At 34.2% G+C, this 18480-nt stretch overlaps 1 protein-coding gene across 4 annotated transcripts in view; it reads right to left on the bottom strand.

Annotated features, from left to right (window-relative positions):
• The window catches only part of AGTPBP1 (ATP/GTP binding carboxypeptidase 1), a 202452-nt gene that overhangs the window by 24963 nt on the left and 159009 nt on the right, over positions 1 to 18480 (bottom strand). For all 4 annotated transcript variants that reach the window (XM_055578958.1, XM_055578956.1, XM_055578957.1 and 1 more), the window contains 6 exons: positions 14862 to 14949; positions 10836 to 10980; positions 8147 to 8300; positions 6928 to 7108; positions 5502 to 5631; positions 3943 to 4074 (listed from right to left, as the gene is read on the bottom strand). In XM_055578958.1, coding sequence (XP_055434933.1) covers positions 3943 to 4074; positions 5502 to 5631; positions 6928 to 7108; positions 8147 to 8300; positions 10836 to 10980; positions 14862 to 14949 — 830 coding nt within the window. The remainder of the gene's footprint in view (positions 1 to 3942; positions 4075 to 5501; positions 5632 to 6927; positions 7109 to 8146; positions 8301 to 10835; positions 10981 to 14861; positions 14950 to 18480) is intronic.

Consider the following 18480-nt stretch of genomic DNA (forward strand, 5'->3'; position numbering starts at 1 on the left):
GGATGAATTTAGTTGTTCTCTCCTCTTCAGTTTTTTGAAATAGTTTGAGAAAGGTATGTATTACCTCTTCAATGTATGTCTGGTAGAATTCCCTTATGAAGTCATCAAGCCCTGGACTTCTGTTTGCTAGGTGTTTTTTGATTACTGATTCAACTTTACTACTGGTGATCAGTCTGTTCAGGTTATTTATTTCTTCCTGATTTAGTTCTGGAAGACTGTATATGTCTAGGAATTTATCCATTTCTCTAGGTCTTCCAATTTTGTTGGCATAAAACTGTTCATAGTTTTCTCTTATGATTTTTTTGTATGTCTATGATATTGGTTGACATTTCTCCTCTTTATTTTGTTTATTGGGACTTCTTAATGAGCCTGGCTTTTTTTTTTTTTTTACAAAAAAAAAATCAACTCTTGGCTTCACTTACATTTTCTATTTGAAGGAGATGTGGCAGGGTCTCAATTTTATTTCTGCTCATTTTATTTCCTTTCTTTTGCTGACTTTGACCTTTCTTCTTTTTTAATTAATGTGGATAGCAGGTAAGGATGTTTATTTGGGATTTTTCTTGTAAAGGATCAAGATCAAACTACAAAAATCTGTTGCTTTTCTATACACTAAAAAACTATCATATAGTTCAGGAATCCAAAGCTAATTACATTCTACATCTTATAAAAAAAATCGAGAAATAAACTGAAAGACCTATATTCTTGACAATCAGAACACTGATAAAGGCAACTGAAAATGATACAAAAAAAACCAGAAAGACATCCCTGTTCATGAATTGGAAGAAGTAATATTGCTAAACTATCCATACTACTCAAAGCAATCTACAGATTTAATGCAATCATTATCAAAATACCCAGAATACATAGGGTATTTTTCACAGAAGTGCAACAAATAATCCTAAAATTTATATGAAACCTCAAAAGACCATAAAAGCAATCTGGAGGGGAAAAAAAGAGCTGAGGGTATCACTGACTTCCTGACTTCAGACTATACTACAAAACTATAGTAATCAAAACAGGATAGTACTGGCACAAAAAAACAATCACACAGATCAGCAGAACAGAATAGGGAGCCCAGAAATAAACCACTAACATATGGCCAATTAATCTATGATAAAAGAAGCAAAAACATACAATAGGGAAAAGACAGTGTCTTCTATAACTGGTGCTGGAAAAACTGGTTAGCTACATGTAAAAGAGTGAAATTAAAACATTTCCTCCCATCATACGTAAAAATAAACTAAAATGAATCAAAGACCTAAATTTAAGATTGCATACAATGATACTCGCAAAGATCGGCTGATTCTGACAGGCACGTTGCTCTCTATTTAGTTTACCAGGCTGATTAACCTCCTAGAAGTGCTAATTCCAGTTTTCTAAAAACATGAAAAAGGAAAATTATAAGAAAAATCCAGCTTCCTTATTTCTCTTATTTGAGATATTACTAGTTTATCTGCTGAGTACAAAGATAATAGGATGATCATTGTCAAGAATTTAGTCTCTTCTTTCTCTCTCCCTTTTTGAACATGGCCACTGGAATGATCACATGACTTTTCTAGTTATCTTTGAAAAAAAGTTGGTCAACAAGAGGAAGAGACTGCAAATCAAAGTGCTTAAATTTTCACCACTGTTGGAAAAAATGACTCAAAGCACCTGCCCTATTATTAGTGACTTAGGAGAAGGCAATGGCAACCCACTCCAGTACTCCTGCCTGGAAAATCCCATGGATGGAGGAGCCTGGTAGGCTGCAAGTCCATGGGGTTGCTACAAGTCAGACACGACTGAGCAACTTCACTTTCACTTTTCACTTTCCTGCATTGGAGAAGGAAATGGCAACCCACTCCAGTGTTCTTGCCTGGAGAATCCCAGGGACAGGGGAGCCTGGTGGGCTGCCGTCTATGGGGTCGCACAGAGTCTGACACGACTGAAGCGACTTAGCACCAGCAGCAGCAGTTGAGAGTATTAGGAGTTCTTTGTCTTACTGTTAACAAATAACTTTAAACTTTAATTTAGCAAAGAGGAGGTGAAGTTATTTTGTAGCCTTTTAATTTTGTTTAGTGCACTATAAGCTTACTACTACTACTGTTCCCTCATGGAGAGGAGCTAAGTTATCTTGCTGAAATTTGAACAATAAAAATATAAAATAAACAGTACAGAGATTAAATACAGGAGATATCATGAGGCAAAAGCAGTAGAACTCTGCACACAGAAATACATGCCACAATCTTGTGTAATTATGAAAGGCAAATACAGATTTGGTACCATGACTATAGTTTTACTCCAGCTTTTTGCCTCTAATAAATAAATAGATTCTGTTATTGATTTGTGTATCAGTTTTCTATTGTTTAGACCTTTTAAGTTAGAATCCTGGAGAAGGAAAAGGCTACCCACTCCAGTATTCTGGCCTGGAGAATTCCACAGACTGTATAGTCCATGGGGTTGCCAAGAGTCGGACACGACTGAGTGACTTTCCCTTCCCTTCACAATAAAACTCAGAAAACAGAAAAAAAAAAAGCAGAAAACATAGGCAGAACACTTTCACATAAGTAGTAGCAATATTTTTTTTTAAATCTGTCTCTTCAGGTAAAGAAAACAAAAGCAAAGATAAATAACTAGGACCTAATTAAATTTAAAAGTTTTTACATAGTAAAGGAAATGACTGACAAAATGAAAAGACAACCTATGCAATGGGAGAAAATATCTGCAAACGACTGAGGGGGCTAATATCCCAATACATAAATAGTTCATACAATTAAATATTGAAAAATAAACAACCCAATTAAAAAGTGGGCAGAAAAACTGAATGGACAGAAAATGGGTATTTTTCCAGTGAAGACATACAGATTGCCAATAGGCACATTGAAAAGATGCTCAACATCACTAATTTGTAGAGATATGCAAATCAAACCACATGAGCTATCACTTCATCTGGGTTATAATGGCCATCATCAAAAGTTCTACAAATAATAAATGATGGAGAGGGTATGGAGAAAAGGGAACCCTTCTACACTGTTGATGGGAATGTAAACTGATTGAGCTGCTACAGAGAGCAGTAAAAAAACAAAAATAAAGCTATCATATGATCCAGCAATCCTATTCCTAGGCATATACCCAGAAAACATGAAAACTACTTCAAAATGACACATACATCCCAATATTTATAGCTGCACAATTTATAATAGCCAAGACATGGAAGTAATCTAAGTGTGCATCAACAGATGAATGGATAAAGAAGATGTGGTACATATATACAATGGAAAATTATTCAGTCATAAATAATGAAATTTTGCCATTTGCAACAACATGGATGGACCTGGAGAATATTATGTTTAGTGAAATAAGTCAGACAGAGAAAGACAAACTATCATTTATTATGTATATTATCATTATATGTGGAACCCCCCAAAATATATGTATTTATATGTATATTATCATTTACATGTGGACCCAAAAAAAATAAAACAAATGACTGTATATAACAAAACAGAAACAGACTCATAGATATAAAGAAGCTAGTTGTTACCAGTAGCGAGAGGGATGGGGTAGTGGCAAGATTAGGAAAATGGATTAAGAGATATATACTACTATGTATATAATAAACAAATAAACAATACAAGGATATACTGTACAGCACAGAGAATACAGTCAACATTTTATAATAACTTTAAATGGAACATAATCTATAAAAATACTAAATAACCACGTAATGCATCCAAAACTAATATAATATTGTTAATCAAGTATACTTTAATTAAAAAACATGAAAAGCTAAACTTTTAAAAGAAACATTTCAATTAAAAAATCTGAAACAGAATAACAAAATGGCAACATTTACTGACTCTAAGTAATTTCTATATGTTTTGTGTTCTGTAGTTTCACGCATGTTTGAAATTTAAAACTTCCTGCCTATTATTATAAATTATAATAATTTATAATAATTACCCTGTATCCCACATCTTCCACAACATCACATGACGCTGCATTATCGTTTGTATGCCACACTGTCTCTTTGATGCTGCACCCATACATAAATACATTCTTTTTTCGGGAGTGACCATGATAATCACAATAAACCTTGAAAAGACAATATATTTTTAAAATTAAAATCCTTCAAATTCATGCATTGCCAAGTAAAGCTAGTTAATATGAAGCCAATAACAGGTCTGTGTTCCTTGGTCATTTTGTTGTAAATAAGCCGCCATTTAGTAAGCAGAATTCCTAAAAGTAATAGTACATATCTACCTTTGGAAAGGATTTATGATTAATACTAGAATGGCTAAATCCTTTGCAGGCATGTCCTGCATCAAGCCATCAGTTCCACTCTTTCTTTTGTATCTACTATCCATCATTTCGGAGAAGGCAATGGCACCCCACTCCAGTACTTTTGCCTGGAAAATCCCATGGATGGAGGAGCCTGGTAGGCTGCAGTCCATGGGGTCGCTAAGAGTCAGACACGACTGAGCGACTTCGCTTTCACTTTTCACTTTCATGCCTTGGAGAAGGAAATGGCAACCCACTCCAGTGTTCTTGCCTGGAGAATCCCAGGGACGGGGGAGCCTGGTGGCTGCCGTCTATGGGGTCACACAAAGTCAGACACGACTGAAGTGACTTAGCATAGCATAGCATCCATCATTTAAAAAATAATAAATACAATTTTAGGTCAAATGTACAGCTGCATTCATCATTGCCCCAAGGGTTGTTAAATACTTACCTAACATAAGAGAACATAAAAATGCTCTCATGAAAAACACTTTTTTTAAAGGTGGGGGAGGGTATGGTTTGTAAGAGCATCATTTTAAAAATGGAAAATGGTCAGACTTGCATGTCAATTTTGCCGCTCTGCAAAATATTCCATCTTTCCCAAAGAAAGATTAAGGCTTAACATGATGGAAACATTCAAAACAAAAGTTGCTGAAAACAGAAGAAATACATAGGCACAGGGTCTCCTACCATGACCTACCAGCTTTAGAACTGGCTAAAGAGTTCAAACGGAGAAGGCAATAACAACCCACTCCAGTGTTCTTGCCTTGAGAATCCCAGGGACAGGGGAGCCTGGTGGGCTGCCGTCTATGGGGTTGCACAGAGTCAGACACAACTGAAGCGACTTAGCAGCAGCAGCAGCAGCAGCAAAAAGTTCAAAAATAAGCTTCTAGTGCTTTGAGAACTTGGAAGATACATACTTTTACCCTCGTGTTGTTTAAACACTGCAGTCAAATACCTACAAATTACAACCAGGAGTGACCAATGTTCATAAACAATAAAGAAAAATAAAAGGCTCATGAAAATTATAAAAATCAAACCTAATGAAATAAGAATATGGATACACTGTATTAGATGCCACAATTAATATACAAGTGACTGATGACAAAGATATTTTAAAGAAACTGCTTTTGAAACTAACATACAGCTTTTATAACCAGACAATTATTTACATATTACATACTAAGCTACCGATCAACAAAATTACCTCTTTGATTATACAAACAAACACTGCCACTTACCAGTGGTAAACGCTTCACAGCAGCCAGGTACTGTAGCAGACCCTTGGCATGATAAATTGTAGGGTGTAAGTCTGGATTTGGACTTTGCCATTGTCTATTCAAATCCTCTCCACTTAAGGAACAGCGATGACTGTATACATGTAAATACAACAATAGATAAACACTGGTATCAATAAATTCTTATATGCACTCGATTTATTTTATGATTCTATTCCACTAAGTATTTCAAACAGGTGTAAGTGCTGGGCTCACCAAAATGCATGTTATAATCATTAAGTAAACATCTATTTAGCATTTGCTATGTGCCAGATTGTGGGTTACATGCATTTAAACTGTAGTAAGCTTGCAGGTCAAAATTTTCAAGCTATAGGAAAAATTCTTCATTCTGGGGTTTTGTTCCATACACTATAAAATGTATTCATGGCCATATTTTCCATTCTGACTACATTTCTAATGCTAACATTCTGTACTTTGATTGTATTAATTATTATTAAATGTGCTACCTGGACCTTCCTTCTAAGAAAGATAAGTATATAAAAAGTACACATTCTTATAAAAATTCAAATACATTTTCACTTAATTGTAGGTTTTAAGTATTAAACTCACTGAGCAAAAATTTAAGCAAAGAGAAGGTGCTAACAGAAATATAAACAGAATTCTAACTGGTCAATATGTTTCTGAATTAAAACTAGACATAAAAGCTCATTTTAGTTCCATAATCATACTATCTAGAAAAATTATTCTATTTTTAAAATTCAAACATTTCCTAAAACATGATAAATATTCATGGTACTCTTACTGAAATAAATAAAGTATAGTACCCTCAACTTTGGAGATGCTCATGATAGCTTGACAAAATCCCACTTTTCAGAAGCAGTCAAGAGACCTTGGTCTAATTAACACAATAAATGAACTGTACTAAACTATGATCCACGTCCACTTAAAAAGTAATCTTCCAGTATTTCCACTTTAAAGAATTCCTCCTCATGTCAGGAAAAAGTTAGCACATGGAGCTAATTCCATATTAGTGGAAAGAGAGCCCAGAAAATTCTAACTCTTAGAACAACCAAGATCATGCCACTGATAAATAAGAAAGGAAACTACAAGAGAATGATGTGCTAAAAAAAAATCTTTCTCATATCCTAATTCTGTGATTTTCCTAAAATGATTCAAGCAAAACATACATTTTATGAAATTATATTCTCATGAATAGATACAGAATTTCTCAAAACATATTACTACTACTATACAGTTTAATTTTCATTTAAAAATTTATCACAGATTAATTCTTCACTAAATTTTTTTGTGGTTCTAGAAAAATCATGACATTTGCTTTCCATATTAACCTGGATGCTATTATTTCAATAAGTTTACACAGGACAGCCACAAAAATCCAGAATTTCTCTATAACTATTGCTTAACTTACTTTCCATTGATGACACCATCTGGATTTAGCATAGGGACAATTTTAAAAATATAGGATTCTCGTAAACTCTGAGCAGTAGGGTTATTACTCATGAGATACTCCAATGTTCCTTTCATTACCCAACTTGCATTAGTTTCTCCAGGATGTACTCGAGCAGATAAGAAAACATACGGACGATTTCCTAAAGTGTACATAAAATCTCAAATTAAAATGAACAGCTACTAAAGTATGTATAATGTTTGACTTTGGGGCTTTAGAAATATTTCTACTCAATTGTGAATACTGATATAAAATCAAATTAGAACTCACTATGCACCTACTATTTATAAGTACTGCACTAGGCCCTCTACAGAAAACAGATATAAAACCCATGTAAGCCACATCTTATATGAAAATAACATATTAAATAGTATTTGAGTCACGTATTTATTTCCTAATGATTAATCTAAATATAAAATTAGTTCTTTAATATTACCTTGATTTCATAAAGAATAAGTAGCTGGTGAAATATAGATAAAATATAAATTTTTCATAAAGTCATGGGGAAATTAGGGAAAATATAATCTTATTCCTGTTTTATAGTCACTATGATAAGCACAGAACAATAGGTATATCTGCTCAGAGATTTACAAAGAAACTAAACATTTAGATATACAAGTCTACAAAATAACACTCAGTTCACCTGCTCACATTTTCATGAATAGCAAGTGCCTACTCTTTCTTGAAAACACCTTCTTATCAAAATTAGAACAGTTCTCTTATATACGTATATATATCTTTTTTTTACCACAGCTGTACATTTGAGACAACTTAAAAAATATAAATGATGGGGAAAAACAAGTAGCTATTCATTCAGTATTAGCATCAAAACACTTGGGGGGTTTCTGATAGTTTTATTTATAAATAAAATTAACTGTAAATTCTTAAACGGATGGTATAACTTGTTATATTATACTTTGAGTATGACTTCTAAGAATAAGAACTACGGTATATCAATATCAAAAGAGACCTTAGAGGTCACCTCAGGCAGCGGCCTCATATTCAAGATGAGGAAACAGAGGCCTAGAAGTGGGCCCAGGGTTAGGCAATAACAAGACCCAGACTAGCACCCAAGGCTTCTGATGCCTATTCCCAGTACTACTGACTTTACAAAATACTTATGAAGCAAAGAAAAATAAGTAATAATGATTGGTACTGCGAGTGAAGAAGACAAACTTACTGAATTGACAGATATGTTCATAATAATTAGACTCTGGCATTGCTGTTATAGTCACCAAGGGACAGCTGTTTCCAGACAGGGTTTCACATAACACATCTTTTCGAAAATAGATTTGCTGAGGATTGTGTGCTGACTCCAATTTTTGAAGATGCATCTTAATAAAAATTTAAAAGCAAAGTATACAATCATTTAAAACCTCCCTATGATAAATAGGAATAAATGCATCCAGATCTCAAACAGAACTAAATGTGAATCAGATCAGGTTCCTAATCCCTTCTCCAAAACCCTCAAGGGTCCAGACACACTTGAACATGAGTATTTGGGGAACTTGAGAAAGGGGACGGATACGGTTTGGATAATGTTAATAGGGCAAAGTGCAATATAACCAGTGGAGCTGGCGGCAGCAGCCTGTAATCAGCACGTTATTATTTCTGCAGCAAAACCTATGAAGAGTCACTCTAAGTGGAATCAATATTCTAAATAAGCTCACATCAGGCCAGGCTTTGCTGACAAATGGGTTATGAAAACACTTTTGGTTTCAAAGCCTTCCGAATTTTGAAATTTTGTGACTGTAGATCTGTTAAGAGCAACCTAAAATATGGAGAACGAAAATCATGTAGCACACATTTTTAAAAAAATTTTCCTGATTTCAAGATTAATATAGGCTCATTGTAAAATGTCTGGAAAATATAAAAAGTACAGGAAAAAATTTAGAACACCTGCGATTGTATCACCTAGAGTACTACTAACAATAGCCAATGTATATAAAAGAAACTGTAATTACATGGAAGACTTATTATAATTTGATTTTACTTGATAATTTATACATAAACATATATATTAATAATTATAAATACTATATCATATCATTAAATATGTTCGATATATGTTTTTTGAAAACACAAGCTTTTTATACACCAAATATAAACTGTTCACTCCTTTATGTTAAAGATATTTAGCTGGTTTCCAACTTTTGCCTATGTTCATTCACATAATCATGATTTACTGTGTGATCACTATTTCTTGGCTGGAAACTGTGCCAGATACAACAATGAATAAATGGACTCTGCCCCCGAAAATACAGAGTGCTATGAGGGCTTATAAAAAGGGAGAGGAAGCTTGAAGGGTCTGGGCAGTAAGGAAAGGTCTTCCAGAAAAAATTACATTTAAAGTGAGATCCAAAGGATGAGTGAAATGGATATAAAGTGTGCTGAAGGCAGAAGGAAAGTATACAGGAGGACCATGAAATAATAATTTTTTAAAAGGACATAGCTAGAACAGAAAGAAACAAATCGAGAATTTAACACAGAAGGAAGGGCTTGGTAGACCAGTCCTTCCCAAAGCACAATATTTGCACTACTGGTAATTAAGACAACTAAATGGTATGTGGATAACCTTCAAATTTTTTAAATAGATATTTTTACTGTGAATTAAAAAAAAGTTTAGCACATTAAACCAGTTATTTCACAGATATTAATTCAGAATGAGGATAATCTTTAATATTCAAAGATAAATATTAAGTAAATAACAGTTCATACAGTACAAAGAAATGGCGAAAACTGCAAAATAGAGAAATGACTAAATGTGCCATGGTAGGAATTGTAGATTTCATACACATGGCAAGAGAAATCACTAAGGAGTTTTAAGCAGGGGATCTATATGACTAGACATGGCACCAAAGAGTCTTCCTGCTACAGTGTGGTAAAACACTGATGAAGAAGAAAGGGGGTATAAGTGAAATTTAGGACAAAAGTTACAAAAAGGCTGACCCAAGTCCAAGCAAGAAACAATGGTAATGCCTGGAAAAGATCACGGTAGTGGGACAGGAAGAAAGCAGGGATACTTAAAATGTATTAAAAAGGTAATGTCAGTAAAGAACAGAAACAAAAGACTATGTAAATAACAACACTTTATGTTTCTGACGCTATGTTATTCAGCACAATAAAATACCCATTTATACCTTTACTGCAGATTGTAACTTTATTAAAATAAAGTGAGCTCATTTAATGCTCTCAGCCTTGATATTTCTTCGGCTCTGTGGACTGTGTTTTCCTCTCATTTTTCTCCTCTCTAGTAACTTGGAAGCTTGTTTCTAATCACAGTGTTCAAATTTCTTTCAACTGATCATATGAAGCTTCATGATCCTTGACTATTAGGACAGACATTCTGTTCTGAGTATAAATCTGTCACAGTAATTACTTGAATTGTTTGTTTTAAAATGCAAATAATAAAAAAATCTTAAAAGAACCCACAAAACAACTCTTACACCCCATAATTTAAGCAATCTGGATCTAGGACTCCATATGAAATCATTAGAAGAAATGAATTCACTACAGAGAAACTTAAATTGCATCCACATTGTCTACTGTTATATTTTCTATGAGATTCAATGCTTCTCACTAAACAAGTTGAAAATTCACCTAGTTAAAATTTATAAATTTGGATTTGTAGATTTCTACTCAAAGATAGAAAGCAAAAACCATGTCATTTCTGTAGTATTTCTATTAAATAAACATAAAGACTACATTCCCATTTTACTTTAATGAATTCAACAAATACTGTATTATTTTCTAAAACTGTCAACCTTAACCTTTTTATTACCTTATTGATTTATTAAAGGAATATTTCTTTTATTATCTAACACATATATATACAATAACAGTCATAATATAATGTAATGAGTTCTCACCTGCAAAGTTGAATATGTATATGGATAATGATAAGCAAAATAGCACACATCATCTTTATGTGGAAAATTGACAGTAAATGTAATTGTATAGTAGGATTTTCCCTTTTGCCCACCTGCAGCAATTGAACTTCTTGAGAAGTGATTTCTGCAATAGAAAAGCATAAAATATGTTATTCATCCACACAAAAATTCTTATTTTTTTCTTGTTATTTTATTAAACAGAACTTTTGGGGGGGAGGAGAAAAACCATGGTTTGTAAAAAGTTTAATTTAAATATTCTTAAAAATTAGACTTGGTACTAATAAGGAGAAGGCAATGGCACCCCACTTCAGTACTCTTTCCTGGAAAATCCCATGGACGGAGGAGCCTGGAAGGCTGCAGTCCATGGGGTCGCTGAGGGTCGGATACCACTGAGCGACTTCACTTTGACTTTTCACTTTCACGCATTGGAGAAGGAAATGGCAACCCACTCCAGTGTTCTTGCCTGGAGAATCCCAGGGACGGGGAAGCCTGGTGGGCTGCCGTCTATGGGGTCGCACAGAGTCAGACACGACTGAAGCGACTTAGCAGCAACTAATAAAGCAGTTAACTACTATCAGCCAACATCATGACTTTCCATTTCTGGATGTGCTAATTAAACAGCTCCTATTTTATGCATCAATAGAAGTTTTAGACCCCCCATTTTTTGACAGGTTTATACATTACTGGATCCAGGCAGTGATGAGCAATGGCTACTACAGCCACTGGATGAAAGGCTGACAGATCAGACAGTAATACCTCAGTTCACTGATCAGTTTTAAGATTACAAAAAAAAAGAAATAACCAGAAATGATATGTTTCCTGATGTGATACAACAGGAATTTCCTGCACCCTCTATGAAGTATTCTTGTCAGAAATGAAACCTGAAGTTGACCAAGCTTCTAAATCTAACTATGAGTTTAGAAAACTGGTGAGAGGGAAGAATTTAGGATTTATTAACACCACAGGGATGCAATCAGCAAAATCCAAAATACGGGAAATCCAGCATGACAAATGATTTAGTTTCTTCAATAAATAAAGGATAAAGTTAGAAAGAGAGAAAAAGGAAGCCTATCAAGTAAGAGACTTGAGAGACGTATGAAGAAAAATCAAATGCAATATGTGGTCCTTTGGTTGGTCTGATTTAAACAAACCAACTATAAAGTTAGATTTATGAGACAAGTAAGTCTGAACACTGACTGGATATTTTATCACATTTAGGAATTTTCTTCACTGTGCTAATGGTGTAGTGGATAGATTGCCTTAAATATGTATCTCTAATGAAAAAGACTTTTGAAGTATTTATGGATAAAATATATCGGAAAATGCCTTTAAAGATTCAGGGTGGAGGTAGGGGTGAAAGCATAGCTAAAATAAAACCATGTGTTGATAATTATTGAAACTTAGAGATGAATACATGGGGCCTCATCATCCTATTATTCACTTTCATAAATGTTGGAGATTTCAATGATAAAAAGAATTTTAAACTATATTATTTTCCAGACTTTAAATATCACCGAGATATGATGACTTAATTTCTACCAACTTAATTTCCAAAATTCCAAATCACCTTGCATTATTTAAGCCATGAACTGAAGAAAAGCCATGGCCTAGAGATTATTTACTCATGTACACAGACATTCAAGGCAGATCACATCCTTAGAACTACCCTGGGATCAGGCTTTCTAATGTAATCTTATGAGAATAAAGCTTGTAATTAATGAAAATAAAAGAACATTGACCTAAAAAGCGGTATAGTTTTCATTAACTTAGCCATTATATCAGAGAAGGAAATGGCAACCCACTCCAGGATTCTTGCCTAGAGAATCCCGTGAACAGAGGAGCCTGGTGGGCTGCTGTCCATGGGGTCACACAGAGTCGGACACGACTGAAGCGATTTAGCATGCATGCATTCATTGGAGAAGGAAATGGCAATCCACTCCAGTATTCTTGCCTGGAGAATCCCAGGGATGGAGGAGCCTGGTAGGCTGCCATCTATGGGGTCTCACAGAGTCAGACATGACTGAAGTGACTTAGCAGCAGCAGCAACAGCCACTACATCTTGAATAGATACTCAATGACAAGGTGCTAAGAGTTGAGGAAAATGCAAAATAAGGTCCAGAAGTAGATCTTGCCAACTCTTTTTTTTTTTTTAACATTGCAAATACCCATACTAATTGTATCCCTTTTTATTTTATTTTTTTTAATTTAATTTTATTTTATTTTTAAACTTTACATAATTGTATTAGTTTTGCCAAATATCAAAATGAATCCACCACAGGTATACATGTGTTCCCCATCCTGAACCCTCCTCCCTCCTCCCTCCCCATTCCATCCCTCTGGGTCATCCCAGTGCACCAGCCCCAAGCAACCAGTATCGTGCATCTTGCCAACTCTTTTCCCCCAAAAGTTTAATACCTATTTGAGGGGGGGGGATGTTCATGCCACCACATTACAGCTATGGATTTTATAGGTTATACTTTCTCATATACTTATGGAAGGTAGTTTTATTCTCATTTTACAGATGAGACAAACAAGCAGCAGAGGACAATGCAAAAATAGTTTTTAATACCCTTATGTAGATTTCAGGCTTGAGGAAAGCAACTGGAGTAGTGTGTGTTACATAGAAAGTGGTTAATAAATATCTGTTGAATTAGCCTGAATTCCAATTCCAGATTTAGCAGTAGCCAGAAGAAAAAAATAAAAAATAAAGAAACAAAAATCCTTGCCATCACCTCTTACATAGAAAAGAAAAACAACCCCAGATGCTATGACCATTCACTTTACAATGTAAAAAAGAAAGTATTCATTGATGATTTTTTATTGTGTAGAAGACAAGCATGAAGGAAATAATACTTTTTGAAAATCACTGTTTCACCCTTTAACATTTTAAATCAATCTTCCAAAATCTAACCAAGCACTTCCCAGACAATCACTGCTTCACTTCAACTTAAAAGGAAGATATAAATGATGAGGGTATATTTTTATATTAGCCTAACATGAAAAGAAATATGAAAGTTATTCAGGTGAAAAAAAAATTACATAGAACATTATACTTCTGTTCCTCATTTATTCCCTATTTATTTTGCTTAAAAAAAATGGGGGAAACTCTACTGAAATTAATTCCAAGTAACATTTCTTTCTTAGAAAGTAATAGCAGTTAAGACCTAGGTTTTTCCAAAGCCCTATCTAAATCATTAAAAACAGCTTAATTTTAGAAGGCTTCATCTACCTGATAAAACTATAAGAAAAGGCATACTAGCACTAGTTAAGCACAATATAAAATATTAAAAAGTCAAAATCCACTAAACAGAAATCTCAGGATTAAGATTAATAAGAGCAAAGAAACAGGGATGTTAAGTGCATTCAATAGCAGACAGAAGTTATCTTGAAATGTATTACATGCAGAAACAGTAAAAATGGAAAGCAAAGCATATGATAATCCTAGATTACTTAGTCATGAAGTTGAGGAATAATCCAATTTTGCCACTAAAGCAATAAATGATTTCTAGCACTTACTTCTAACTCGATAAACAGATAACCTGTTTGAAGTCAAAGTTGAACTGGCTAAGGTGAAGCAACCTAACTATAGAATACATCTCCAACTAAAACACTGGAAGTTAAAATGAGGTAAACATTTGTGTGAAGAAAAAAAAATTATACTTAATATCATCAGAACAACAAAAAACCACTGTAAATTATTTCCTAGAGTTTCTAATTTTAGTCTTCCTCAATGAGGTTCCCAAAGTTTTACAGCTATAAAAGAGCTGAGAACATGTCTAAATGGGAGAAGCAAGACTGGACATATGTCTGTCTACAAAACACATTTTACTGCCACCCCTAAAATGAATCTCAAATTATAAAAAAAGAAAACCTTTTCTGTTAGAAGTAATACTAAAGCATATCATAATTCAGAGAACACATTATCTCTTTTATCCCTAAACCGAAATAGGATGAACTAATATTTCCTTCTATACACTGTTATCCTATTATTGTCAGAATACTTACTTATAGTAACAAATGTCAGTCCCCACACGAGTCCACCACGGTCTAGCATTTAACGCTTCCTGAACCGAATACATGAGTGGCTGCATACCTTTGATAGAAAGAAAAAAGAGAGAAAACTCTTTTCAGAATTTTTGAGTTAAAATTTAATCCTGTCATTTTAGAAAGCACTAAACATTCATGAAAGTTAATGAATATACATTTTGGTATTTCAACATGTATTTTTTAAAAATCTGAGATATGTGTGTGTGTGTGTGTGTGTGTGTATGCACACACTCAAGAATGGTTTGACTCTTTGTGACCCCGTGGACTGCAGCCCACCAGGCTCCTCTGTCCATGGAATTTTCCAGGCAAGAATACTGGAGTGGGTTGCCATTTCCTATCCCAGGGGATGTTCCCAACCCAGGGATCGAACCTGTATCTCCAGTGTCTCCTGCATTGGAAGGCAGATTCTCTACCACTAAGCCACCTGGGAAGCCTGAGATCTTTCTCAAAGATCTAAGAACTGGTGCTTTTGAACTGTGGTATTGGAGAAGATGCTTGAGAGTCTCTTGGACTTCAAGGAGATCAAACCAGTCCACCCTGAAGGAAATCAGTCCTGAATAGTCATTGGAAGGACTGATGCTGAAGCTGAAACTCCAATACTCTGGCCACCTGATGCGAAGAACCAACTCATTAGAAAAGACCCTGATGCTGGGAAAGATTGATGACAGGAGAAGAAGGGGACAACAGAGGATGAGATAGTTGGATGGCATCATGAACTCAATGGACATGAGTTTGGGCATGCTCCGGGAGATAGTGATGGACAGGGAAGCCTGGAGTGATGTGGTCCACAGGGTCACAAAGAGTTAGACATCACTGAGCAACTGAACTGAACTGAAATCAATGAATGATATGTTTTATTTACAATTTAACTAAAATGAGGTTACCACTTCAATAAGTGAAAAGTCATTTAACATTCTGCTATTACCTTTTCTATATTAGATCTATCTAATTATATATATACAAGTTACACAAAAAAATTACATACACATAATATATATTATATAAAAATTATACATATATTCCTCATAGCAAGTGAAAAAGAATAAAGTTAAGTATTATCTCCCCTCCAAGTCTCCACAGATTCCCATCTACACCAAGGTAAGGCAAACAATGCCACTGAACCGGCATGATTGTTTTCCTCCTCAACAATAGGTGTTTAAAACCATGCAGAAGGAGGGAAGAGAGGAGGAGGAGGGACAGTTAGCAAAAGCAGGATTAAATATATAGTATATTTTCTTAAGTAGTTTTAGAAATATACTTTCACATACACTTTAAAATCATTTAAAAGGTTTCCAGGTTTCTAACTGGAATTAATGAAATTTATATGCTAATTTTGGAAAGGTTCACAATTTTTACTGAAATCTGGCTCAACTTTTTCTTAAATTATAACCTAAAGATATAATCACCTTTTTCATTTTCTTGCTACAGAATCATTATCTTAAACTTACCTCTGAGTATTTTTATTAGTGTTCAATAGTTTCTTGGGTTCTCTAAGCACATAAATCATATCACTTGCAATTTTAAAAATTTTCTCTCTTTTAGTATTTATAATAGTTACTTTATTTTCTACTTTTATTATATTTCAAGAAATGAAACAATCTCAAAAACTATTCTGAATACAGTGGTAAGAACTAAAGCTATCTTGCTTATAATTTAAATAAAAATATCTTGCCATAAGATGCAATATTTGCTGATTGTTTTTCTTAATCTCAACTATATCTTATTTAAATAAAGAGCTAATATTGAATAATTTCTATGTGCCAGATACTGCTCTAAGTATTTTTATACCTTTTAAGTCATTAAATCCTCACAACAGCCCTCTGCGGTAGGTGCTTATTTCTTCCTACAACTGGAGCAATTTCCCCCATACATCTTATTACACTTAAGTGTTTTTGTTTCATTAAATGACTTTTCAGCATCTACAAAGAGAACCACATGGCTTTTCTCCTTAAGTCTGTTGATATAATTAATTGTGTAAATATGTTTACTATTGTGAATTACCCTTGCACTCCAAGAAAAAGCTTTTCTCTTATATGCTATATGATGAAATTAGCTAGATTTCACTTAGAATTTTTGCATCTAAAACTTGGTCTTTTAAAAAACATTACCTTTACTAAGTTTTGATATAATATTACACTAGCTCCAGAAAAAAAGTATCCACCATTTATTAGAATGAGAAAAATCTATTTTTAGAAGTGAATACAAATCAGTTGGAATATCATCCTGATATGGTGACTACTAAATACATTTTTAATTTATTTTCAATAGCTGTAGTCTGTTCAGTATCTCTACTTTTTTCAGTCAGTTTCAGTATTTCTATTTTGTCCTATTTGTTCTATTTCTATCTCATTTTCAGCATTTTTAAAAAATTCTCTTACTTTCTTTTGGATTTATTTTTGTTGTTCTAATATCTTGAGTATTTTAATACTTTTAATTAATACTCAAAATATCTGGAGTATTTTTTCAGTACTTGAGTAGTAACTTATTTTCAGTTTTTTTTTATTTTAAATAATGCAGTTATGAAAGGCATTCTGTTTTCCTCCAAATAGCAGTTTAGCTATGTCCCGTAAGTCTATAAAGAGTTCGCCTTTGCTGTACTTTCTAGATCAGAGCCATCCAACTGAACCTTCTGCCAGAATGGAAACGTTCCATACCTGCACTGTCCAGTGTGGTGGCCACTAGCCATGTGTAGCTAATGAGCACAGCAAACAAGCCTACTGCCTCTTAAGAACTGAATTTTAAATTCTTACAACAACCGTCTTTTAATCACGCTGTATTTCTTGGAGCTTTTGCTCTAGCAGCTATGTGAGTGCCATGTGGTTATGGGTTTTGTACTGTATAAAGGTCAGTGTTCGGTACGGCAAATGAAACCTCCAACAAAATGAAATGGCACCCTGACAAATGGGAGAAAATATCTGCAAATCCTAAATCGGATGAAGGGTTAACACCCAAAATATATGAAGAACTCCTACAGCTTGACAGCAAAAAACACACAAACAACTGAAAAGTGGACAAAGGATCTGAATGAACATTTTCCCAAAGATATACATATGGCCAACAGGTAAATGTAAAGGTACTCAACATCACTAATCATCAGGAAAATGCAAATTAAAACCACAATGAGATTTCACCTCACACCTGCTTGAATGGCTGTTATCAAAAGGACAAAGAAGTGTTGGTGAGAATGTAGAGAAGAGAGAACCCTTCTGCATCATTGGTGGGAATGTAAATTGGTGCACTCACTGTGGAAAACAGTATGGCAGTTCCTCAAAAAATGAAAAAATAGCACTAGCATTTGATCCAGCATTTCCACTTCTGGGTATTTATTCTTAAAGAACTAATTCAAAAAGACATATACAACTCCCTATCACGTTTAATACATCATTACCTACAATAGCCAACACATGGAAGGAACTTAAATATCCACTGATGAATGAATGGATAAAGAAGTTCAGTTCAGTCACTCAGTCATGTCTGACTCTGTGACCCCCATGGACTGCAGCATGCCAGGCTTTCCTGTCCATCAATAACTCCTGGAGCTTGCTCAAACTCATGTCCATCGAGTTGGTGATGCCAT

Source organism: Bubalus kerabau, chromosome 4 (genome assembly GCF_029407905.1).
Source record: "Bubalus kerabau isolate K-KA32 ecotype Philippines breed swamp buffalo chromosome 4, PCC_UOA_SB_1v2, whole genome shotgun sequence".
Taxonomy (NCBI): domain Eukaryota; kingdom Metazoa; phylum Chordata; class Mammalia; order Artiodactyla; family Bovidae; genus Bubalus; species Bubalus kerabau.